This window comes from Pelecanus crispus, chromosome 1 (assembly GCF_030463565.1).
Source record: "Pelecanus crispus isolate bPelCri1 chromosome 1, bPelCri1.pri, whole genome shotgun sequence".
Taxonomy (NCBI): Eukaryota; Metazoa; Chordata; class Aves; order Pelecaniformes; family Pelecanidae; genus Pelecanus; species Pelecanus crispus.
The window spans coordinates 197,026,664-197,051,973 of NC_134643.1; the positions used below are offsets into that span (position 1 = coordinate 197,026,664).

Genomic DNA, 25,310 nt, shown 5'->3' on the forward strand with positions numbered 1-25,310 from the left:
AAGTTCTGCTCTCAGTCACACCACGGTAAATACCTCCTTTGCTTGCACTGGCATAAATTCTTCACTCTGTCAGAGCGAAGAGACAGACAACTGCCCAACTGTCAGGAGATTCATGGGGTCCTGCAAGGTATCCACAGGACCAGGAATTGTTCTGCCTTTGTGGACTTCAATAGGAATGGAAAAGTTCCTGGTGACTTAAAGGAGTTTGTCCCAAACAGGAATATCTGTAAACATAACAATAACTCATAGAAGATACCTTGTGCAAAGAAAGGGGAAAAAAGAGCTCATATGGAGTAAAAGAGAAAATCTAGGAGAGCAGTGGGAATGACAGAACAAGTTAGCAATGGAAATGTGTATCAAAAGGATACGATACCTGAAAGCAAGTGAAAATCTTTGAAAGAGACCTTTCAGAGAGGTATAGTCAGTAAAACACTGAAGCATTTTTGGTCCAAGGAGATGCACATGAATCCTAAATACAAAGTGCTCTCACAGTGATGTGACTAGTTAGGATTCTGTGTAAAAATGCAACTTCCGACCACAGAGCTCCTTATGTCGTTGCTATTTTCACTTGGACACAGAAATTAATATTTGGCAGCTCTGAAGACATTTTTGCTTCATGTGCTCTTGAAAGAAGTTAGAAGTTAGAAAGAGTGAAAAGTATGAAACTTGGTGCCCAACAAACAGTCTAGAAGAGAGAAACTCTTTTAGACTCTGAAAATTACAATTTTACATTATTTCACTAATTGCTGTGTGCAAAGGAGCCAGTTCATTATAGAGCCACAGATTCTTTCCATGACTAGAAATAGCTGGTGACCTGAAAAAAAATCCATGGTCCATACAACCCAACATTGAGCTGAGTTGTAATTGTTTTGTGAGTTGAAGGAATGACTTAATTTACAGCCCTGAAGCTCTTGATGACATAAGTCAGTCCCTCCCATCACTGGCAAGGAGGAACATTTCCTTCTGTACTAAGAATACAGTGCTTCAGATGTACTGTTCTTCATCTCCTCCATTCATGAGCAATGACCACTTGTCCCCTTCCTCCTCAACAAAACCATTACGTCTTGGCAGCTTGTCTGAAGTCAAGGAAGAGAGAGACACTTGGCTAATCTGATCCCAAGGAGCCGGTCTGGATGAATCCCTCCTCCTATCATCCATTCCAATATGAACACTAATTTGGGAAGGAGTAAGCGGCTTCATGCGGCCTTGAGCTTGTGCTTCATAACTTTCTGTGTCTGGCTTCTTATAACTAAGAAGAGGAAGAGAAAAGATGTTTAGTACCTAGGGGTCAACACGTAGAAGCATCTTCAGCATTAGAACAAATCAGAAGCTTCTGACAACCTAAATGTTACCTGCTCTTCAGACACAACGTTAATGGCTAAGAGTACTGCTCACACAGCATTAAGACATTTCAATAGTAAAAAAGAGGGACACTCAAAGTGAGGTTTTTTAAGAAAAATTATGAGTTTGCTGAATTATGAAAAGGTATGTAGTAGACAATTGCAGGGGAATGGACCTGATGACCCAAAAATCACTTTCTGATTCAATGTATTCTAGGTCAAAAAAAGCCCAGCAGTGGCAAGGATGCATGGTCTTCTTCACATATATGTATTATGGTGTTCTTTGGAATCTGGAGTTCTGTTCAGCTGATGTGAAGCTTCGAGAAAGATTATTGTCCTACAGAGTATACTGTAATACAGGTTCCATAAGTCTGAAGCCAAATATGTTTTGGGGGGTTCTCAATATCTAACCACAGTGGTGTCCGATACTTAATGTAATCAGCACAAGATCAAAAGAATTGGAGAATAAGGAATCCCTTTATAGAAATTTCTCATACTTCAGATAACTACACACAGAAAGTTTTTAGGATGAAAAACCTGTAGTAGTAGGGTGGATTCTGCAAACAGACATGAGCACATATGTAGTTTTTATTCTATATTGTGGTCTCATTGAGCCTTTCCAGCATCAGAATCATGACGCAGCAACAGATTTCCTGTATTAGTTTATACTGTACTATACTATACTATGCACTACAGAAGACCCCAGCTACAGTAGAAATATTTAAAGGTTTGGACTAATCTCAAACACTGTAAAAAGTCTTATTTTTGAAAGATGTTTTCTCACAATGCTGTTAAAAACAGGTCCACTGTAACTGCACCCAAAAAGGGTACCCCAAAAATGTAGCATAAAAAAATTAACAGAATTTGAAAAATCTTGTTATAGTCCAGAAACTGGTTCACTTCCAAAAAAATAGAGCATGATACTTTATCTGTGGCAAGGTGCAAATGAATAAATACACTGCTTCTCTGTTTCTTTCTGGCTGAATTAAATAGAGAAAAAAAAAACAAAACCCAGGTACAAATCTTTTAAAAAACATCTTCTGCCACATTATGGACAACTGTCTTTTGAATGACTTGTTCACTTGATATTCACAGCAAAACCAGTGCTGATCATTACCTCACTTGGTATTCAACTAGATCTCCAACACAGGTGCCCAGGTGGCATCCGGTCACACTTTTAGCTGCTAAAGAATGCTCAGCACAGTCTTAGTCCAGGTGACATCTGTCTCTTTTGGAGCCAAGGATTAGACAGGACAACCCCAAGCTAAAGGACTGTCAGGTACTTTTTTGGTATACAAAGCCCAAAGTAACATCTCACTGGAGTCCCAGCAGCAGTGCTGTCTATGGTTCCCCAATTGATTAGTATGAGACAACTTACCATTTCAGCTGCAGGGAAGACAGCACGACAGACACAGAAGAAGCTGCCATTGCAGCTGATCCCATCCAAGGCTGAAGCACAAGGCCAACAGGCATGAACACACCTAGCAAAAAAAACATAGGGACATCAGCCAGAGCCACCAGTCCCAATACAGACATTTCTGTCCCTGCATATCATAGAACAGATCAGCAGTTCTACAATTGACTTGCTAAGACCTCCATAAACACAACTACATTGATATATATTTACTCACTTGTTTTTAAATACGTCCCTTCCGTTGCAAGGGATGACCTTTGCACCAATTCAGCTACAAGACTGCGGCCACAAGGTAAGACTATTTGTCCCTTCCAGCTATTCTGCACATATGAAACAAAGCAAAAGCAAGAGAAAGACAAGGCAATAGTCCAGGCAAAGGAAGGAGAAGTTACTCATAAAGAAAAAGAGGAATGCTTGAAGTAAGTTTTAAGGAGGAATTTGGAGCATGAGAAGATATCTGAGAGAAGCAGAAAGAATGCAAGTAGTAGGAGAGAAAATGTGTGATTCAGGGTGAATAAAAGAGGAAGCACCCAGAAGTGGGATGGTATTTCTGATTAGAGCTGGGTTTGAATATACAGAAACTAATCCTCAAGTACTGCTATGTGGAATAAAAGCTGGGTTTTAATTTCATCATATAAGAATTTATTCCTCAGCGTTTAAAATTTGAGGAACAAAGATTTTTTTCTACACCATGAAAAAAAAAAATGAATGTATTTATTTTGTCCTCCTTCTGCCAAGTTTTAAATATTCTAGGAACCTCTCTTTGGTTCCTTGAGCAGGAAACCCTGTGACAGGCACCCCAGAGCTCAACTGTGCTGCTGTCTTCGACCAGCTGAGCCCTGGTAGTCACATACCTGCTGCTATGGGTATTCCAAGTAGATTATAAATTAAGGCAAGAATCAGATTTATTCGTATTCTTCGAACTGTTCTCTTTGATAAGCGAATACTGGCAACTACATCCAGCAAGTCGTTCTGCAAGACAGAAGAGCATTGAAAGTTTTCCACGTGCAGTCTTCAGAATACCAAACCAAAAAGAGGAGTGTCAGTGATAAAAGAGGGCAGGTCAAAACTGTAGTGCTCACTCGGATAAGAACAACATCTGCTGCTTCAATGGCAACATCAGTGCCCGTTCCAATTGCAATTCCAACGTCAGCCCTGGCTAGTGCAGGGGAATCATTGACTCCATCACCAACCATCGCAACCTTCCTCCTCCCATTTTGGAGCTCCTGGACCTTTGCAACCTTGTGAGAAGGAAGAACCTCAGCAAAGACTTTTTTGATTCCAACCTACGTACAAAGAAAGAAACATACCCAGTTGGTGATATGCTTCATGCTAAAAGCAAGAGCCATTTGCTGTTTTGGGTGAAGGGGAAACAAAGGAAGATCAACCAAACTGATCCCAGTGGAGGCAACACTTGCAAGCTACACAGAAAGCTGAAGAGCAACATGCCTTTGGCATAAGAAAGGGACTGGTTACAGCCCCCTCCATCTTTACTGCAGAGATGCTGGCAAACCATGCTCTGCCCTTAGCATCATGCCCCACAGCGCTTCTGAAGTTCTACTGCCCTGGCAATAACGGTTTGATGGTTAAAAGAGCCAGTTTTCAGCTAATCTTGCTGTTTGATGCACCAATAAAGGTTTCAGGGAAATGCAACACAGGAACCACGTATGATCAGGCAGTTACACTGGGGGAAACACAGAAATGCCAAGTATGTGCACATCTCAGGGAAACTATGAAAATAAAGCAGATGATGGCTGGCTAAATGCTTGTACCCATCTGCATCTCAACTAATATGGAGTTGCTACCAATGGCTTTAGAGCTATAGTTCAAAAACAGGTGGGTGTACTAAAAGAGGGCCAGAATAATGCCTCTGGTTTGGCTGCCTGACCAGGCACAGATCAGTTTTTCACTACACAAGGTAGAAGCTCTCTTTTAACCTTTCAAAAAGTAACATCTGTAAAAGATTTTAGGACTGGCTTACCATTTTTCCATTGGAAAGGAAGCAAGTGCCAAAAATTCAATGAAAATTTAGGTTGGCACAGACTAAGCTTGTTTGAAAACTTCACTTGAGTACCTGGAACCATAAATCGAAGCTTGTTTCTGAAAGACTTCTCTTAACAAAGAAAGGTGGGGTGGGAAAGTGCTTTACCACAATTGAACACAAAAGCAAAAGCATGAATCAAAATAGGAGAAGGATTAACGCATCACACTGAGAAACAAAAGAGACCTCACAACATTTGAGAACGTGCATACCACAGTGCTGGCTGAGGTAGCTGTGTGGTAGGATACCTTAGGAAAGCAACGTGGCACATGGTAGATTAGAAGTAGACTGATGCAAAGGGAAAGAGGGAAATGAGGATGGAGAGGGTGGAAAATGTAGCAAGATAGAGTGAGAATTTGGGTTTGCCTTTGGAGCAACATTTATAATTTGAGATCAAGGAAATCTCATAAAAACCCAACCTCTTTTAGGCTGCTATGCTTCTTAACAATAATTCTTATTGTTATTACTATGTTAACCTTAAAGATGATGACAAATCTCCACTTCCCTTATTGGGAACAGGACTGGACCTTAAAGCACCTTTCCTTTGTTACTAACCAAATACGACTGCCCTTCATTGAAGGGAAGCAGGAGGCTTCAGTTCAGCAATGGACTAATTACTGCAAGAAACTCTGTACCTCTGGAGAAGGTAACATTTGTCTTCAGTGTGGTCTTAATGCACCCACTGGCCTTTACTATGCCATTGTACCTGACCTGATTTTCATTCCAATTCAAGAAAGGTTAGTCTTCATTTAACATATCCAGGGAAACTCTGAGTTCCTGCTCCAAATTCGCTGAGTTAAGCAGAGTTTTAGAACCTCATCATGTATTTTTTTGAAACGCAAAGAAGCGGATACCTGAGTAGCAATGGCTTTTGCAGTTTTTCTGTTGTCCCCTGTTATCAGCACCACATCTATTCCCATGTTTTTCAGCGTGTGCACAGCAAGGGCTGCCTCCTGCTTCACAGTGTCTGCTATTGCAATCATTCCACACAATACACCTGCAGAAAGAAATGTCCTGTGTTAGAGAGAGCTGTGGAGGCAAAGTGGCAGCAAGAGAACAGGACTTCCCCTCCATCACACCACGGCAGCTTGTGAAATAACACATTCTGGGAAATATTGACACTCATAAGCCTGAACAACTACAATTTTCTAAGTTATGGTCTCTTTCTTACACACACAGACACGCTTTTCTCATTTATCTGTTTCAGATCGAACAACAAACACTTTTGATATTTAGGGACTAGGAGGAAGGGGAGAAGAGGAGCTTAGCTTTTAAATATGCCTGATGTCTAGGTTTTATGGTATGGACAAATACAATAGTGGGCCAGAGAAAGTTTTGGTATTTGTGCCCAGGTCAGATGTTGAAGGCACTCCTCCAGAAGGAAGCATATAGAGTATCTGGTTTTATGTCCCCTAATCTTTCTGGGTTGGTTCTCTATTATAATTAATTACTTTCATACAGAAGTGTTGCACCTGCCTTCCAACACATTGACTCAAAGGTGCATTCACATTTCCTTCACGTGACCTACAAAAGTCTCACATTGGTTTATCATTGCATGTTACCTTTCAAAAGCAAGGACTTAAGTAGGTTTTGCACCCCTGTATCTCTATTTGCTATCACTAGCAGTGATAAGAATGCCAGCTGTACATCAGAGCCCTTATTTCCATGTTAAGAGCACTTGATTTTGCTGGACTGCTGATGGATCCCTGGCTGAGACATGCAAATGCCTCTCAAAATTGCTCTGGAGGAGCACCAAGAATATTTATTCAGTAATTGAATCAGAGGCCCCATTTCAAGATCACAGATGCACTGGCAATCTATAACACCGTTATAGCAGTTTCTCATCTTAAGGTATTGTCTGGGATCTCTTTCTGCGTAGCACAGACAGAATCCCTCTGGCAAAAATCATTTAGTCTGATCTATTATACTTGAATGATCTAATGAATCATCATGTTTATTCATGAAATGTTTTTAAATCAGTGATGCAATAGGTTGGCGTGTGATCCTTAAGTGATGTAAAGTCAGGATGGGACATGGCACTGCACTGGCACTGCTTTTCTGAACAGCAGTCCTAGACAACAGGGGGTTCAGAAATTAATACTTAAATTAAAAAATACCCAACAAAATCTTGTAAACACTGTTCTGAGGTGAAACCTTCTTTTAAGAACACCTGGTACTTTGCAGTTCACAAGCAGTTCTGCACTAAAAGATTAGTAGTTTCTTGACACTAAGCCACTGATCAATTGCCCCAGAGTTTGTTTTTATCCATTCCACGGTAGGATCAATTGATATTTATTAAGTCACTCCGAAGAACAGCAGTTACCATCTATAGCCACTAGTATGGCAGTCTGTCCTTTTGTTTCATGGTCTGTCATTGCATCATTTACGTCATTGGCAATGTGCAAGCCATTACGTCGCATCCACTCACGATTTCCAATCAACACCGAGTATGTATGAGAAGCTGATGGACCTTTGTGCACAGACAAAAAGAAAAATGAGCAACTCAGAAATAGTGAACACAAGCCAGAGATGTTTGAGGATGACAATGTCAGGCTGCATTAGCTACAGAAAGATATTCTGAAGAGGTTTTCCTAATTTTTTTGTGTGTGTGTTCTGGACTGGCAATGGTCACACTAAGACACAAACAGAATTAGTCTTGTTGAAGTACTGCTGTCACGGCCACACACAAATGCATAGGCACTACCTGAAGACAGCCTCATAAAACTTTTCTCCTTCAAGACTCAGTCTGTGCCTGTTTATACACATAACTGTATCATGAACTTAATGGAAGTATTTGCCTGTATTTTCCTGTACCAGTTGGCATTGTTTTTCTGGATAAGTGCAGTATGCACATTTCATAAATGCCATGCTGCTTTGTTCTCACGACTAATGACTTCTTTCAAATATAAAGGCTATTTCTGGTAAGAAAAAAGTAGTTTTGTTCTAACAAACAATGAAACGGTATGTAGAGCACCTCATTATGAATTCAGTCCAACTTCACAAGAGCTGTATGAGGCAGGTGACAAAATATTACATGAACACCATTCACAAATGGCACAATTCTGATGATTAAAGTTCTTATTTTATTTAATTCTTCTAATAGCTTTCTCAAAAAGGCCAGGAGAGCCACAGTCTTCTGAAGAGAACTGATGAGCTTCTTAAGGAAGGCTTTAAATACTTGTTCTTTCTCTCCTACACTACAAAAGAGCAAAGTGACTTCCACAGAGCCTGAAACAAAAACAAATGTATTGGCCTACATTGCTGGGTATGCCTTATTGCCTATGTATTGTATGGACTTTTCAAGTACCTGTCACTGTAGCATCTAAATTCTTATTTAGGTTTCTGAATTGCAAAGAGATCGAGAGCAGGGGAAAGAAAGCGCTCCAATTTTTGTTATGGCGCATTTTTGTCCCTCATGTTCTTTGCTTCCTTCTTCCATACATCCACCTTTTGCTTGTTCCTAGTCCAACAGGATTGTTTTACAGTGGTCGGCACTGTCGATTCATTAGCCCTCTCATTGCGACTGGCGGTCACTTCGGGGGCAGACATACCATGTGATTCGGAGAGCGTGATCAGCGCGTTATCTCCCAGAGGAGCACTGCTGTCCTTGCTCCTGTTAGCGTCCAGCTTATCGAGACCCTCCTCAGCTGTGCCCAGGACGGCCTCAACACCTCCGACTTTGCAGCTGATGCCACAGCCTGGGACTGCCTGGAAGTCGGTGCAGTATCCTAGGCTCTGAGTGCCAAGCTCCTGCAGACATAACCAGAGTTCATCATCAGCCTGTGCTGCCCATGTGGGGTGCAAATATTAGGTAACTCCTGCCGAAAAGAGGCCTCATTCCTCCTCTTGACAATGACTGACAGAAAAGCAGCGTGGGGTATCAGTAGCGCAGAACTAAAAATAAAGATGTTCTGGACGTGCTGTGGTTTAGACTTCTAGAAAGGGGCAGCCATACGGATCATATCCAGGTCTCAGCCCTAGCAGCAGGAAACCGTAAAGGAGAGCTTTTCCTGGTAGTTCAAGGATGAGGTAGTTACATTGGTGGTTCACGACCTCAGCCAAGACTAGGAACTAAAGAGAAATACTACCACAATAAGCCATACAGCTTCTGAAAAGATGCAACTTCTAATTAACCTCACAGACAACTGGCTGTGGGGGATCAGGCCTTTTATATATATGTAAAAGTACAGTGAAAAAACATATCTAATTCCTGGAGTGGTCTGGTTGGATGATAAGGAAACTGGGTCTTTCTGTTGAGTTAGAGAGAGAAGCCAGTGAGTACCTTCAGGATGAGAAAAGGGATTACCAGGACCCTATGAGTTACAAAAAGAATGGAGAAAACATGCATTCATACACAAGTTATTCTGGGTCATCTCAGGAAGTTGGAATTATATGTACCTTTCAGTGACCTTCTTACAACACAGGGTTGATAAGGCAGGTGGTAAGAATATTAGCAAACAGTATAGCATTGCAATTCATATAAGCCATGATCCAGTAATAACTGGTGCATGGGATGACTACAGAAGTGTCGGGGAACGAAGACAAATTTGAAAAGAGAAAATGTAAAACACGAGAGAGGCAACTGAATCATTACCCGTACTCTCTTTTTCCTTCTAAATTTATATGTTAATTTCCAAATTTTACCACTGAAAGATCTATTACTAATAAGTTTGACATATTCTTGCCAATGAATTTTTCCATAAATCAATTAATGACTTGTCTCAGCAGAAAGAAATTCTTTATTTAAACCAGGCTTCCTATTTTGGTTACTATTTGTGCTTTCATTCTTCCTGAAACATTTGAGGAACACATGCAATATATAAATGACCTTTGAGGATTTGCAAAATTTGCAAAGACTTGAGTAATCTATTAATTCATTTGTGAAATTCACAAATATCACAGTTTAATATTCAGGTTTTAAAGCTTTTTGCCTCAGCTATTCAGATAAGCAAGTGACTAATAGAAGTGACTAGAATCAGGTAACATATGAAATGTCACTACACGCATTTGCTTCACAATGCTATTTTAAGCATAAGCATTCCTCCTGCACATATTCCACAATCCTTATTTTCCCACTAGTTCAGGAAAAACTTTGTAAGATCTTGCTTGAGACCTCCACAGCGTTACCAGAAAAGCAAAGCTTAAAAAATGCCTTCTGGTATTGTCCAGACTAAGATGCACAATCATAAAACCTGCCAGCTTTCCAGCCTGTTACTTTTCAGGCAGGCCTGTCCCTCTGGGACTTGCTCATTTTATACAACATTGCTGCATTTGCACAGATCCCTTCAGGCCTTAGATGAAATAGGAAGGCTAAGTACCTCTTTGCAATATTTAGTGACTGCCAGTCCTAAAGGATGCTCACTGCTGGCTTCTGCAGTGCCAACCACCGCCAGTACCTTCTTCAGAGAGAGCACAGCCGTGTCTCCCAGCAAAAGCACCCTCATGACTTTAGGAACTCCGCAAGTGATGGTCCCAGTTTTATCAAACATCACAGTCTTGATCTGCAAGAAATAAACTGGAGTTACTGCCTAAGCCCTGTGAGTATAGGGATGCTCATATGCTCTAGGCACATAAATACAGGCAAGACCTTAATAATCAGTTGACAATATCCACACCAAGACAGAATAAACCTACAAAAGTGGGATTCCTGCATGTACCTTGAACTGTCTGTACAGTAGCTCTCCTTATGCTTTCTTATTCATTCCCCATACAGTTATTCACTGAAGCTACAACATCATCCCCTATCTATATCAGGATCTCAGACAACAGAGTCATTGCAGGACTTGTACTGTCCTTTGTGTGTGTATGTATGTATTCACATGCAGGATTGACATAATGGCACCTTAATCACTTTTACCACAAGGTATATGATGCAAGGAGGGCTTTTACAAATGCTGTTCTAAACAATTAATAATAGCACTGAGGAAAGAGGAGACAGGAAGTTATTTGGTGATAAGACCAGGTGGGAAGAGTGCAAGAAGCTGCAACAAGTTCCAGAAACAACCACCTAACCAAAACCAACCTCATACTATTCACCAAATTGAGCAATCACTTGTTAGGCAGCCCAATGGGTCTTGAGGAATCGGGAATGAACCAAAAAACACAGGCCCACATACACTGAAACCCAAAGCTCAAGTCAATTCTAATCCTGAAAATAAACATGGCACAGAGAAACACACGAACCAAAAAACTCAACAAAATAGGCTCTATTTCCATTTCCAGCTATTCCAACCCACCAGCCTTGTACAATCCAACAGGTCACCTAATTTTCCAAGCCCTGACCCTAGCCTCACTCAGATTCAAAAAGTAAAAAGTCCTGACACTAATTAGCAGTCATTATTTGGTTTTTGCAGAGCCTTGGAAAAAATTCTGGTCTATGCTTTATAATGTACAGTAAGAACAAGAATTACCAGTCTGATTAATTTATTCTTACCACCCTTTTCACTTAAAATGTTCTGCCTATGTCTAATCCAGTCTACCATAGAATGGTTTAAACTCATATTCTTTTCACTGGCTGTGGACATGTCAAACCTCCTCCTCCTTCAATCTCCTCCTCCTCTTTTCATCAGTTTTCTGTCTTTGAAGGGCTTTTTCTGCCTCCCGTCCATCCTTTTCCTATACACTAAAAGAACTTCAAATCATTCTGTTTCTCTTACATCCTACAGTTTAAACTATTGATCATGAACAATATGCATTTCACAACAGCCTTCTGAGGAACGAAGGAAAACACCAGATTATTGGGCTCTTTGGCAGAAGAGGTAAAGAGAGTGCAAAAGTCAGAAACCTCTGAGGTCATACAGAACATTAGCAGCCTCACTGGCATAAGATTGCAGGAACTGTTGGCTCTCAACACTTTGCTGTGACTGCTTTGAAGAAAGAAGGTCAGATCTGTCTTCTTTACCTTAATGAGCAGCAACCAATAGGAAAAAAAAACCAAACAAACAACATTCTGCAGCCTTTCTCCCCAAGCAGCAGGATTTCCTGGGAAATTATATTCCATGTAGCAACAGCTGGATAAGCTACAAAAGTACAGAACGAACTATTTACCTTGTGTGCCATTTCCAGTGGTTTTCCACCTTTGATGAGAATACCATTCTGCGCAGCAACTCCTGTGCCCACCATCACAGCTGTGGGGGTAGCCAAGCCTAAAGAACAGGGGCATGCAATGCTCAGCACAGTGATTGAGGTTTGAAATGCAAACCTCAGTATTAGTTCAGCTTTTGAAACATGTTTGTTCTGATTCTGCAAGAAAAGGGAAGAGAGGGGGAAAAAAAAAGAGATGCATGATTGCTGATAGAAGATAACATAGATGTAAAATCAATCATAGCCATTTCAAAAAACACATTTACCTGGAAACCTCCAGTATAGGAAAGCAATCTATTATTGTTACTGCAATGGTAGAGAAAAGTCAATGTTACGAATTGTTTATGGCAGTATTTTCTGGCTTTTTTTCTGCTCAAGCACACATATGCTTGGCTCTGCTCTCAAGCTCCTGGATGACAATATAGCTTGCTGGCATTTCCTTTATAGCTTAGCAAAGAAGAAGCCTGTTTCCAGGTACACAGATCCCCACAGTTGCTGAGCATAGCAAATACACATCCTAAAGACAACAGAAGCTCATCTTCTTTCTAAAGCCAAACCCACTATCTGCCATCAGGAGCAAGGATGTCCAAAAAAATTTCAGGCAATATAGGAAAGGCTTAGCTCCTTGCAATGCAGCTATAGATCATGTTTAGTCCAGAAAGACTGCCAATAATTTCAGTTTGTAGGAACCCCATGCAGAACTAAGGGGTAAATGCAAAGGTATATTTATACCTGCAGATAGATTTTAATTATCTGCTCTGTGTAGAAAACACCACATTATACAAAAGTATTTGCCAGGTCGCAACATCAAACCCTACACACCGAAGGCATGTTAATTACACTGGAAGATATCCTAGCACCAAAATCCAGCTTTTAATGAAATTACTTACAGGAAAATATTTTTGAATAACATCAAAATTTATAAAACCAATTGCGATCCATACTATCAATGTCACTGTTGAAATGATGATGATAAATGGAACAAAATATCCACTAAACTTATCTGCCAGTTGCTGTATGGGTGCCTGTAAAAAAGAAATGTTTACAATCAAAACACATAAGTATGTAGAGTTCATGAAAATATCTAATATTCTTCATCTGATTCTTTTTTGAAGTCTGGAAAACACATAGTTTGTTGAACAAGTAAATATATAAAAATATAGAATCTTTTTCTTATATAATCAAAATCTGTGAATAAATTTTTCTTTTCTATTATTTTTACCTTTGACATTTGAGCTTCTTCCACCAATTTCACGATTTGTGCCAGAGTGGTATCATTACCAACATGAGTTGCATTAACAAGAACTGAGCCATGTGCATTTATAGAACCAGCAATCACTGTGCTCCCAGGCTTTTTAGTGACTGGCATAGCTTCCCCTAGAAAGAAAAGGAAAGAATAAATGAGGCAATACCCCTAATAATAGTGAACATAGCTCATTAGCACACAGCTTATTGTATGCTGGCAAAATCAGCATGCTAAGCAATAATGACAAGAAATCACATACGGTATATCTCTGTCTAGTGAAGACATCTGTAAGTGCTGTCATACTTCTATAAACCTTTTTCTAGGTTTAGTTTCAAAGCAAATGCTGTTTCCTTGGTCCTAACCCTCCAGTATGCCATCCCTCAAAAGGGCCAGGAGCAAATTGATTGTGAAAGGAACTGCTAAGAATTTCTCCGATTAATACTTTGCATAGCCATGGGAGTTTGAGCAATCTGTCTTTATTTCCACCACCCTCAGTTTTCAAAGACTAGAAAAGTTGTCTCTGTGGCAAAGCTCCTGTTTTCACGCTGCCTTTCCAACAATACTAGCTCTACATAATCTTTATTTTCTCTGTTTTTAGGGTTAGTGGTAATAACTGGTTCTCTTAAACTAAGGGTGTCCCTGTTCCCCAAGCAAACTAAAACAAGTAAGGCGATGCCAATGTAAAGGTTTTATATCCTTTACCTTATAAATAAGAATTGCGTGATGCAGCAAATCCTTATTATATTTACAAAATGAAATGAAAATTTCAGAAGCTGTGAAATGTCCCATGATCCTTAATGAGTATCAAGTCGTGAGGCTTTCTTTCCCTCTTCTTGCTCACTGGAGATCCCTGTCAGAAGCCCTGTTCAGTGCCCACGCATACACACCCCAATGTCTCAGCAGTATTTCCTCATCACCCCTTAGAAGTTATTTCTGAGAAGGTACCATCTCTACAAATACATTCCGAGGGAAACTCCCATCAGATCTCTGAAATAACAACAACTGTGTTTAGACTCTACCCATCCCATCAGTACGTTAGTAAAAGTGACGAAACTGAGCGGAAATTCTTCAGCTTTTTAGGGTGCGTGCAGATGCGGGATTTGGATTCAAGCTCACAAAGGCCAGGCACAGCATCCATTAAGGTGGGAGGTTATTCAGACAGCAGCTTTTGGGTTGGGTCTGCTCTCTTTTCTTGGAAGAAAGTGTTCTAGAAGATGTTACTTCTTCATGTAAGTGTAAGGGAAGTTACCGGTAATGAGAGACTCATCTGCCATAGAACTGCCTTCAATGACCTTTCCATCCACTGGGAACTTTCCACCAGGAACAACCTTTACAATATCACCCCTTTGAACCAGTTCAACAGCTACCTGCTCCTCCCTGCAAAAGACACAAGTAGAACAGACAAATTATTTACACCATCAGCTTCAGAAGAATAACAATGCTTTAACATTAACTGCATCAAGCCTAGTCTAAGCAGCCGGGCAAGCTGAAGGGGTTTTGGTTCATAAATATATACCTGACAATCGAGTGGTCAGGTCCAAGAGTCACCACAGTGGCTTCTGTGGCTTGAAGAGATATAAGTTTAGCAAGAGCTTCTGAGGTCTTACTCTAAGAAACAGAGATAAATGTTTAAGATATATTGAGATATATAAATGCTGATGTCTACTTAACACAATGAACTCTAAATGACCTTGTATAATATAAGCTACATCAGAAACATCTGACTCAAAATTCCTCTGAATAGTTTTATTCTCCTCTCATCATAAATACACAATAATTTGTGTGAAGGTGAATTACCTTTGCTATGTGTTCCAGCCATCTCCCAAGGGCAATGAACACGAACAGCATCGGAGGAGTGTCAAAGAAAGTGACAGGGCTTTTCTCTGCCTTTTCAATTATTGCTACCATCAGGATCACACAGGAATACACATAAGCAATTGTTGTGGCCAGTACAATGAGCACATCCATATTGGCTGTCTTGTGCTTCAGTGATTTGTAAGCTTGTACGTAAAAATACCATCCACCAAGAAACTGTTGGTGTAAGCAAGGACAGACTTGTATTAAGATCACAGCAGTGAAAGCAGAGAGTACATAATACTACCTACAGCAGAATTATAAACACCTAGTAGATAAGGGAAGGCATTGCTGTCCCATGCAAATTTTATACTGATATAACTTCAGTGGAGTGGTCCACTAGGAGGCTGACTCCATTGTCATCTTCTCACTTGCCCTTCCTTGTTCTCAGAACAACACTGCCACCTAAATATCATCCTTTTCCTCAGCAATGCAAAGCAAAGAAGTTGAAGGGATTTACCTATAGCTACCCAATTAGTTTGCAGCTGGTCAGGTATTTCTTCAGTTTAACACTACCTTCCCCACATGGAAAACTATCTGATGCAACTTTGGCGGGAGTAAGTGCTGTGAGCAATTACAGAATGGATAACTTGCAGAAAAGTGCCACTTCATTCTGTGTAGGCGGTAGAGACAAGAGGGCAGGGCTAATCCACCAAACCTTTCCAGTCTTCTGTCTTTATCACATCAGATTACATAAATGGGAGATGAACAGAAAGCAAACCCTTAGAAAGTACTGTGGACATACCTGAACAAAAGTGCACAGGACAAAGAAGAGAAGATTTAAAATAGATAATCCAGGAATGAGATTCTGTTCCAGCACCATAGACCCATGGTGCTCACCGTCGGGTATTAGCATATAAATCATTAGGATTAAGACAGGGATACCAAACAGTAGGCTGCACAAGAAAGATTTCCTCCACCTGAAAAGTAGAAGCTGTAAATCCCTGGTTGTCGTACACCCCGCAGTACCCAGGCCAAACAGTGTGCTCACAGTGCAGAGCTTGGGTATTAGTACTGATCTAACACACAGCTTCAGGGTATTTGGGAAAGATCCAACACTTTGGGACAGTTTCAGTATCTCCTACATGTTTAACTCTATAGACTTCAATCCATTAAAAACTGAAACTAATGAAAGTAATAAAAGTACTTGAACCGAATGGCAAACCATAAAATTAAATACGCTTTACACAAGGATAAGCTAAATTAACTGGGAAGGCGGGGGGTGGGGGGGGGGGGGAGGTGAGTTACAAGAGATGATCTATACACATTATTAGTGAGAGAGAAAGAGAAATACTTACTGCTGTATTTCCCTTTTATGATCCAGGTTATGTGCATTTGGAACTCTTCTAGCCACAGAAGCATGAAAGCCAATTTCCTTTTTATTGAAAGAGAAGGCAAGATGAGTTAGTTTTGATTAAACTAACCATATTACTTATAACATATTCAAATGACACTAGTTTTAGAAGAAATGTCAGAAAAGGACACTTCCATATTTAATAAATGCCAACTTCTTACTTATTTTTAGATCCTGCCAACATAAGAGGATATTTCAGACAGTACTCAAAATGTGGGCTGCAAAGGATTTCTGCTACCTATACATGGACACAGTGTAGAGATGCAGTAAGTGTCCCAGGGTTCTTAGGCACAGGAGGCTCCCACTGTCAGCTGGAGTTCTGCTGCCCTCCCCCTCAAGGGAAATTTATGCCCTTTCATTTCCACTGGAATAAATATGAGAGATGGGAAATACCACAAAGGAAGGTAAAAATGTACAAGCCACTGGGCTAGTCAACCTTGCAAGCATCTCCTTAACACAAGGACTGAGTAGATATACCTGAATTTGAAAATCAAAGTGGCTAGAATCAGTTTAAACCTGTAAAACAACAAACTGCAGGGCAAAGCATCCCAGAAACAAATATATGCGACAAGCCAGTTTTGACTGATGCTTCAGTGATTTACTGCAGTAGAACTACCCCCGCCCCCAAAATAAAAAAAAACCACAAAAAAACCAAAGCAGACTTGCAAGCACAATACATTTAAACTTCGTATCTGTATCATGAGATGCTCCTGTGGCAAGATGCACTTTACAGGACTATGCCAGCCTGAAGAGTCTACTAGTTAACATGTTAATCAATGCTGCCACATCAATTCTGCGGTCTAGGAGCTTTTTTCTGAGCTAATACGCTAGAACATGAAATGCAAACAGCCTCTCCTGTCCTGACTACTCACTGCATGCACGTCATACAGTAAGTTCTCTTCCCTTCTGGTGGGGCAGAGAAGGAAAAAGGTTTGTCCACACCTGGGCCATGATAACAGCAGATTTTATGATCTGTGTGGTTACTGGTAAGCCAGGATCTTTTTTTCTTTTAGTGGCTGTATCACAAGCTCTTTTGGTTTAAAAAGTCTTTCTCTGAATTGATGTGGGAATAAGTGCCAGTGTATACAGAGATGTGTAATACGTGTGGTATGAGCTGTCGCAAAGCTTCTTTTACAGCCTCTTTCACCGGTAAGAGAAAGTAGTATTTTCTTCTGAAGTATCAACACGTCACTGAAATGACTGGAAATCAGAGGCACATGATTCCACACACAGAATTGCGAAGAATTAATATATGACACTTTCACAGGATATAGATAAAAACGTTTCTTTTTGTTGGTTTTAGGGCGTGTTTTTAGAGTAACAACCTGGGAGACTACGCACTACTGTGGAGTACAGCAGCTTCACCGCAAGAGCATAAAAACATATGGCATCTGCAAAAGTCAGTGAAACTCTCAAATACCAGCTGCTTTATTTCCTTTTTAACTTCACCTTATAATTGTCCATACATAAAAAATTTCTAAAGCCTACCTCAATTGTTTTTATAATATCTCGAGGTCCAGTAATTTCAGGATCAAACTGGATGTGAGCTTTGCAAGTAGCAAGTGCAACCGAGGCATAGAGTATGCCATTTGTTCTCATGAGTTTGGATTCAATATTGTGAACACAAGAAGCACAAGTCATCCCTGTAATCTAAAGAAAAGGCAAATTTAGGTACAGTGAGCAGTCCTCCACATTCACCCAATATCTGTGGATGAATTTGAAACAAGGCCTCCCCATGTCACAAAGGTACTAATGAGTATTCAAGCTCTGCTGGTACTGACCCAAAGCCTCAGCATGAAGATTTTATAGAGCGGTCTTCAATGAAACAAAGCTGAGAACACAACTATCCACTTTTATAATAAAAATTCTGCAACCAGCAATTATAGTCACAGCTATATATTTGTATAGCAGCACTCACACATTGTAGTAACTGTAATAGTATAGTTAATACAGTTCTATCAGCAGCTATATTAACATTGCCAAAGTCAAACTTCATGCGTAAATTCATCTTGTGTACTTGAATTTTCCTGTGGCTTCAATAAGGCACGTTCCTACTTTCTGATCTACTAGCACAACTGCAGACTGCTGTTATCTGTCTTCTAGTAGGTATATGTCAGAGAATAAAAATAGACTTTTGAAGAATCTGTCCTTCATATAAGCAATTTACTAATTTTATGCAAAGTTCTCAGATCTCTATACAAAGCCCCACGTATTTGGTGATACATTCTCCGTTGCTCTGAGTCTGTACTGTTGACTGAAGTGCCCTTCACAGAAAAGTTCTGCTTCGTTTCTCCTTGCTAAGAAAAGTCAATTCTGTACATACCATTATCACTTTTAATTTCAGTTCCTTTGGACAGGTTCTGCTAAGACAAAGTGATTTTGTCTTTTCAGCAATTAAGAAAAACCAGTGTCACCAGCCAGAACTGACCTGCTGAAGCCACAGCTCCTTATACAAAAGCATTTACAAGAAAATCTTTCTTCCAGACCTGACTTTTCCAAAACCAACATATAATTTCAAATACACATGACTTACAAGAAGCTCCACATTTCCTTCTGTTTCTGCATGATCTTCTATGATGGTAGCTTCAAAACCCAAATTCTGGATCAGCTGTGCTATTTCAAGAGGCTGTATGAATTCTGGCTTGTATTTTATCTCTGCTTTACCTGCCATCAGTGCTACCAACACTGAAACAATTCCTGCAGCGGCAATAATAAAAAATATTAGATAATGTAGCTCCTTTGAGGGAAAGAAAAATAAAATATTACAAGTGATTGTCAGTGAGGACTGTAACAACTTAGAGATGTTATAAGCCTAATGATTTCTCTCTGCTTCCTTCTAGTGTTGTTCCCTCGTCACAACAGCAAAGTTTTTACTGAGATCCAGCCACACTGCGGTTCCTTTTAGCAATGAGAGGGACCTCAAGAATTATACAGGGAAGAAGGTGAGTTCTGCTGTGATCTAATGAGACAAAAAGGATGTTCAGAAGCAACCTTCACACTTGCTGCTGCAAGCTCTATGCTAGACTCTCCAAGTTTGGAAAGCCCTAAACAAACCCCACAGCACAACACTAGGCCATTTTCTTTTCTTGTTTTTCCCTTTGGTGGTTTTTTTTTTTCTTCTTTTTTTTAAATAAATAAAACCACGGAAATCTACATTTAGAATTGAAAAACAAAACATAAAAATCACAGGCAAAAAAATTGTTCTGAAGTGTTAATGGTGTCTTGGATTTTTAAATCAAGGCAGTGAGACCATCACTGGGAGACTGGGGGCACAGGAATCAATAAGCAAAACCCTCCATAGGCATGCCTACACAAATTAAAGCAGACAGTGCTGAGGCTCACCTGTTCATCTTCTATATGGCCAGAGGAAAGGCAGCACCAGTCTGCAGACTTCTAACCTAATAAGCTTTGCTGTGCCAAAGCTGATGTAGTTACCCAGGCACTCGTGCCACGCATTTGTTTGTACTTGCTTGTGCAAATGTGCCCTGAAGGGTAAGTTTCACATCACAAACGTGTCAGAGGTCTCAACAGCTCTGGAACACATGGATTGCTCTGTAAGGCAATAAAGCCCTGAAAACTAAATGAGAATCATTTCTCTGTTCTTGTGTTGAGCCTTATTTGAAATTTTGATCACATTACAACAACATACTGTTACAATGCAAGTATGTCTATTGGGTTTGTCTACCAGTGCAGCAGGACAGTTAAAAAGTTATGTTAGTTACATTAGCACTAAGAAAGAGCATCAAATCTATTTAACGTCAAGATGTTGTACCACAGCCTCTTTCATTAACCACATAGAATACCTTTTCCAACTCGTAGACCCTTATAGACTCATTATAGGAATCTTAAATTTATTACCATCTTCTTTCTGCAAATTTCTTTCAATGGCAGACACACACGATGCACAGGTCATGCCTGTGATTTGTAAAAAACACTTTTTAGCTGTCACTCCGCTGGGCTGGTTTGGTCCATCGAGGTGAGGACTGTCTGGAGGAGCATCTGAGGCACAACCTTGATAAGGAGGCTCTGGAGCTTGAGGCTGCACGGCAGCATTGCTGGTGTCAGACCGGTGCCTACGTTCTCCAGCAGTGGTATCTTGAATAAATGCACAATAAACTGAACAAACACTATCTACATTGCTATTGGATGATGTAAAACTACATGCAGGTCATATTTATCAATCATGCAAAGTCTCTTAGTTGTTTGAAAGGTGACATGGTAATCTTGGTCTCTTCACAGAAATAATATAGATTGTTACTATGTGTATAACAACATACACTCACCAGTACCACTTGCATGACCATTTAACTCTACAGAACCGTTTTTCCGCTATCAGATGGCAAATGCTTCCCTCCAATTTCATATGCCTAGACCTGACAGCTACCTCCACTCAATAAAGATATATTGGTATCCAGAGGGTCCTTATCCAGCACAGAGAACACAGTCCAGCCTCACATCCATTCTGTCCTTGTCATCTGTGCAGGACTCATAGCACTTCATCTCAAACAAGGAAAAGGACAAGTTTCTCAAAAGGTTTCTCTTTATGGCACAATATTTACACTGCGAGTACTGCAAAACGAGTAGCAGAAGGATTTGCAGCACCCAGAAGACCTCCACACATACAGGCCTGTTGCAATCATTTTTGTTCTTTACCAGATACTGAACAGACGCCCCACAGCTCCAGCTGCCTTCACAAACTGCCTCCCTTGGGCAGATGTCTGCGTAAAGGAGCAAGAGTTCCTTCTGAACACGTTAAACAGAGGGGGTCCCCTCCTTTTCCACAGATGGATAAGGAGGTCTCCCACCAACAAATTATAAATGAAACAAATCATAATTAAACAGCACATACAGGCTCCTCCTCATCTGTAGCAGTTCCACAGACTCAGAGGGATTGGACCCATGAGAAAAGCTAACAGGATGTTGTCTATTGGGATCAAACTAATTCATTCCAGGTAAACTACATCAGTATGTCAAAGCAAATCTATTGAGTTGAAGCAGATAAATATTGCTGCATTTGAAATTCGCTAGAGAGGAGATTATGCACCATAGCAACTTCTTAAACATTGAGCACATGTACAAAATGTACAAACTGTGCTGCAGCTGACATGTAAAAGCACCTGCTCCCACCAAAGAGTACCTGCATCTTGCCACTTACCTCACTTAAAGTAAGGCTTAGTAAAGTAGGGCTAGTAAAAATACTCAAGAAATAAAGTTCAAAGGATTAGGACACTAAAAAGAGATTTTAGCTTGGTAAAAAGTAGTTTTAAATGAAAAAGTTTTCATTAAGTTTGTGGGTTTTAGTATTTTGGAACACAAATGAAAATATTTGGTTTGATAGGTCTACTTACAGCAGCGTGTAGACATAGGAGGAAACCTACTACTTCAGTGGGTAAGGGGATCAGCTATTTGCAAGACCTTGTACCAACTTCCAAATCTTTTGGCTTCATAATGTAACTCAACTCTTCCACCCACTAGTGCAGTTATTAAGGGCTGAAATAAGGTGCTTCACAGCTGAAATCTCTCTGCCTTGCTAAGTGAGGTCAGATCAGGCCAGTCCCTTAGAAAAGATAATGCCAATGTGATGTTCTAAGAGTTTCTCTCCATTAGAGTCTCAACGGAGATGTGGCATGGCCCAGCTTCGCACACTACCCACAGAAGAAAAAACAGTTACCTGTCAGCACAGAAGCATCAAACCCCATGTCCTCTATGGCAGCTCTTAACTCTTCTCCATTAGTGACAGCTGGATCATAATGTATGGTCCCAGTCCCATCAGCTAGAGAAACTGCTATACATTGCACTCCTTGTCGCTGTGATATGGTCCCTTCTATGGACTGTACGCAGGAATTGCAGGTCATGCCATCAATCCTAATTACAGCTGTGCGTGTCTTGTCTTGCAGCGGCTCTCTGAAGAGATCGCATAGCAAAGCAGGTGATGGAGATTCTCCCATATTAACTTCTGAACCATTAAGGAGACATACTTTAAAGTTTCCAGGTGGAAGGGATTCAATAGCTTGCTGCAAAGCTGACAGGGTAATTAAATTTGGGCTATACTGTACCACAGCACGTTTATGCTCCAAAGACACTTTAATACTTTGTATGCCAGGAAGATCTGATATATTTCCTTCAATGTTTCTGACACAGGATTTGCAGTGCATGCCTTCTATCCGTACAGCCACTGTAGCTGTGCCACTCATCTTGGTGACCAGTGGATCCACCCCACCAGTCTCGAGACTTGCTGGTGTCTCCTGGGGTTTTGCATTTTGCAGGCGCCCCAGATCGAGGACACCAAGCTTCAAAGGGGCTGATTTACTTTTAATGGTGCATTCATACCCCAGGTTACTGATATGGCTCTTGAGGTCATCAGGCTGAATGATGTAAGGATAGTAAGCAATAATGGCTTCCTGGTTACCAAGTGACACCTTGATTCTCACCACACCATGCAGTTTTCCAATTTTCCCTTCAATGTTGGTGACACAGGACTGGCATGTCATGCCTTCTACCCGAAGCTTAACTACTGCTTCTCTCAAGCACGACAAATTTACGGTCGCTGTTGTCAACCTCTCTTCTGCTATGTTGGCATCAAAGCCCATATCCTGAATTTCCTGGCAAATCTGTTCAGGACTTATTTCTGACTGCAGATACTTTATTACAGCATTGTTCTGTTCAAGGGAGACTTTAATACTCACAACACCCTTCACCTTGGAAATTCGGCCTTCTATCGACTGCACACAAGATTGGCAAGTCATTCCCACAATGTTGACTGCCACAATGTGTTCTTGGGAAGATGGAGAGGGTGCAGTTTCAAAGCTCTCTTCATAGCCCATGTTGTCAAAAGCAAAATTGTGTTTCATTGTAGGCTCCAGCTCACAGCCAAGAGGAGAATCAGTGTTGGACAAAGCCTGAAGAGAAAGAGGAAAAGTCAAAATAAAATGCATGTATCTTTAGCACTGTAAAAGTAGCAGTATTCTGCATGGCCTCTCAAGCACATATGAGAAGTGCTCTCAGGTCAGTCCATGCCACCAAAACGCTTCACAATGTTAACTTATACTTTCAATATATTACCATTTAGCTATGCCCACAATGATGAATCAGGCCTCTGGCACATCTCTTGAGCAGCAACTTAAAAAATATTCACTAGGTTTATAAAAGCAAAATTGCCTCAGTATTTCCAATCCAATCATTTAAAACTTGAGCTCTCTGCAGCCACAGGGGCACTTTCACCATGCAGCCCCAGCCCTGCTCTTCAGAGCACGCTGTCGTCTGCACAAAGGGTCACAGCAGAGTGGGCTGAATGTCTCTCCGCAAATGTCAGAAGCCAGCTCAGTTTGTCCAACCTGCTATTTCTCAGCAGCAGTTCAAACCAAACCAAACCAAACCAAACCAAAACACCCAGAGACAACAAAATCAAGAATTTCCCAAGAGCCTGAAACCAGCTGGCGCAGAGGTTGCATGGCATGTGAAGATCTGTACGTGTGCACACAAGGGCCTGGGCTGTCTGTATATATACAGATCTTTAAGTTAAAGTCTATATCTGACAAAGATTTTAAAAGACACAGACCTATATGCAGATACTTCCACTATGGTTTAGTTTCATCTATCTCTTTGTGAGGCACCTAAGAAAGACCATATATTGAGCTGCAAGAACTCACTGATTTGATCCAACACCGATTTTTAGGATGTAATGGCCAGTATTGAAGTAGATTAGGCAGAAGTGGACTATCCGTCAGCCAGATCATGGGTTGCACAGTACTGGGACTCTACAGTTTAGTGCACTCAACTCAACTGAAAATGAAATATTAAAAAAAAAAGTGATAAAAGCAATGCTCCTCGCAGAACAGGTCATCAGAGCACAGACTCTGTTATCAAAGGAAATTGCTGGTGCCAAGCAATAAGGAAGATTGAGAAGGTGAGGGACAAGGCCCATATTGTCAGGTTTCATGGAAAGAACATCAAAATTCATGTCTGTGACTTAAGGCAGCTTTAACTACTAAATATCTAGATGCAAGCTACTCTGATGAATCTATTCGCTTGCCTGCAAAGCCGTGGGCTCTCCACCATTCAATAAAGCACCTAATGCTGGGCATTACTGCAGGGAGGGGGTCACTGGACCAGGCTCAGTACTGCAAATCTTGTTCCTACCACTGAGAAGAAAACTCCCTCCTTGGTACCTCAGTGTGGATGAGAAGCATTTAGGCTGCTTATTAACACTAGACTGCATCCAGTTCATTTGATGCAGTGTTCAAATTTCATTAACTTGATTTTGTTTCACGCTTAGACAGCTTGGGAATAATGAGGTCTGGGGTCATGACCAAAACGGCAAAAATTTAACACAAGAAATTTGCTTTCAGCCTTCTCCATACTGTATTTATTAGAACAGGAGGAGGAATGACCAACTTCACCTCTTCAGCATTACGGCACAGCCCCTCGCTATCCTGACTGTGAGCTCTCCCCCGATGCCCCCTCCATCTCCACTTGGCCTCAAGGCTACGCTCCGGGCATGCTGGGGAACAAGAGTCACAGGAATATTTTAGTCCCGACATCCCCTTTTACCTCTCCCTCCCGCAGGCCTGCCAGCACCCGGGGCATGTACCCCTCTCCTTACACTTTCCTTCCCAGAAGTGACTGAAATCCCCAATGTAGGTGGAAATGCACAGCCAGTCCCTTCTTTCAAAACAAAATATACACAGTTAATCGGACCTCTCTGCAGAGGTGGTTCCCTGTTTAAGTGCACACAAAGACAACCGCATGCTTATTTCCTCCTGTTTGTGCTCCCCCACACTTTAAGATAATAACATGGCCTCGAATATGGAAAAGAAGCCAGTCTGCAAATGCAAACAGTCTCTCACCCACCACATTTCAAACACAGCTGAAACTCAAATTTGCATTTATTGTAATGCCTACCTCAGGAAACATTATTTGAATACTGTCCTTTATCTCCTCTTCCATATCTCCTGTCCCCAGCCCACCAAGGACACTTT

General features: G+C 40.8%; 1 protein-coding gene across 1 annotated transcript; it reads right to left on the reverse strand.

Moving 5' to 3' along the window:
* Positions 1 to 984: 984 nt before the first annotated feature.
* Positions 985 to 23,186, reverse strand: ATP7B (ATPase copper transporting beta). Its single transcript, XM_009486293.2, has 20 exons — positions 21,986 to 23,186; positions 20,191 to 20,427; positions 18,866 to 19,029; positions 17,821 to 17,982; positions 16,277 to 16,353; positions 15,724 to 15,898; positions 14,922 to 15,155; positions 14,641 to 14,732; positions 14,374 to 14,501; positions 13,101 to 13,255; positions 12,769 to 12,903; positions 11,843 to 12,037; positions 10,114 to 10,296; positions 8,395 to 8,545; positions 7,119 to 7,256; positions 5,650 to 5,792; positions 3,837 to 4,040; positions 3,609 to 3,726; positions 2,719 to 2,821; positions 985 to 1,249 (listed from the first exon to the last, which is right to left on the reverse strand). Exons 1-20 carry the CDS (start codon positions 23,181 to 23,183, stop codon positions 985 to 987), a joined length of 4,257 nt encoding a protein of 1,418 aa, XP_009484568.1. The 5' UTR covers positions 23,184 to 23,186.
* Positions 23,187 to 25,310: the final 2,124 nt, after the last annotated feature.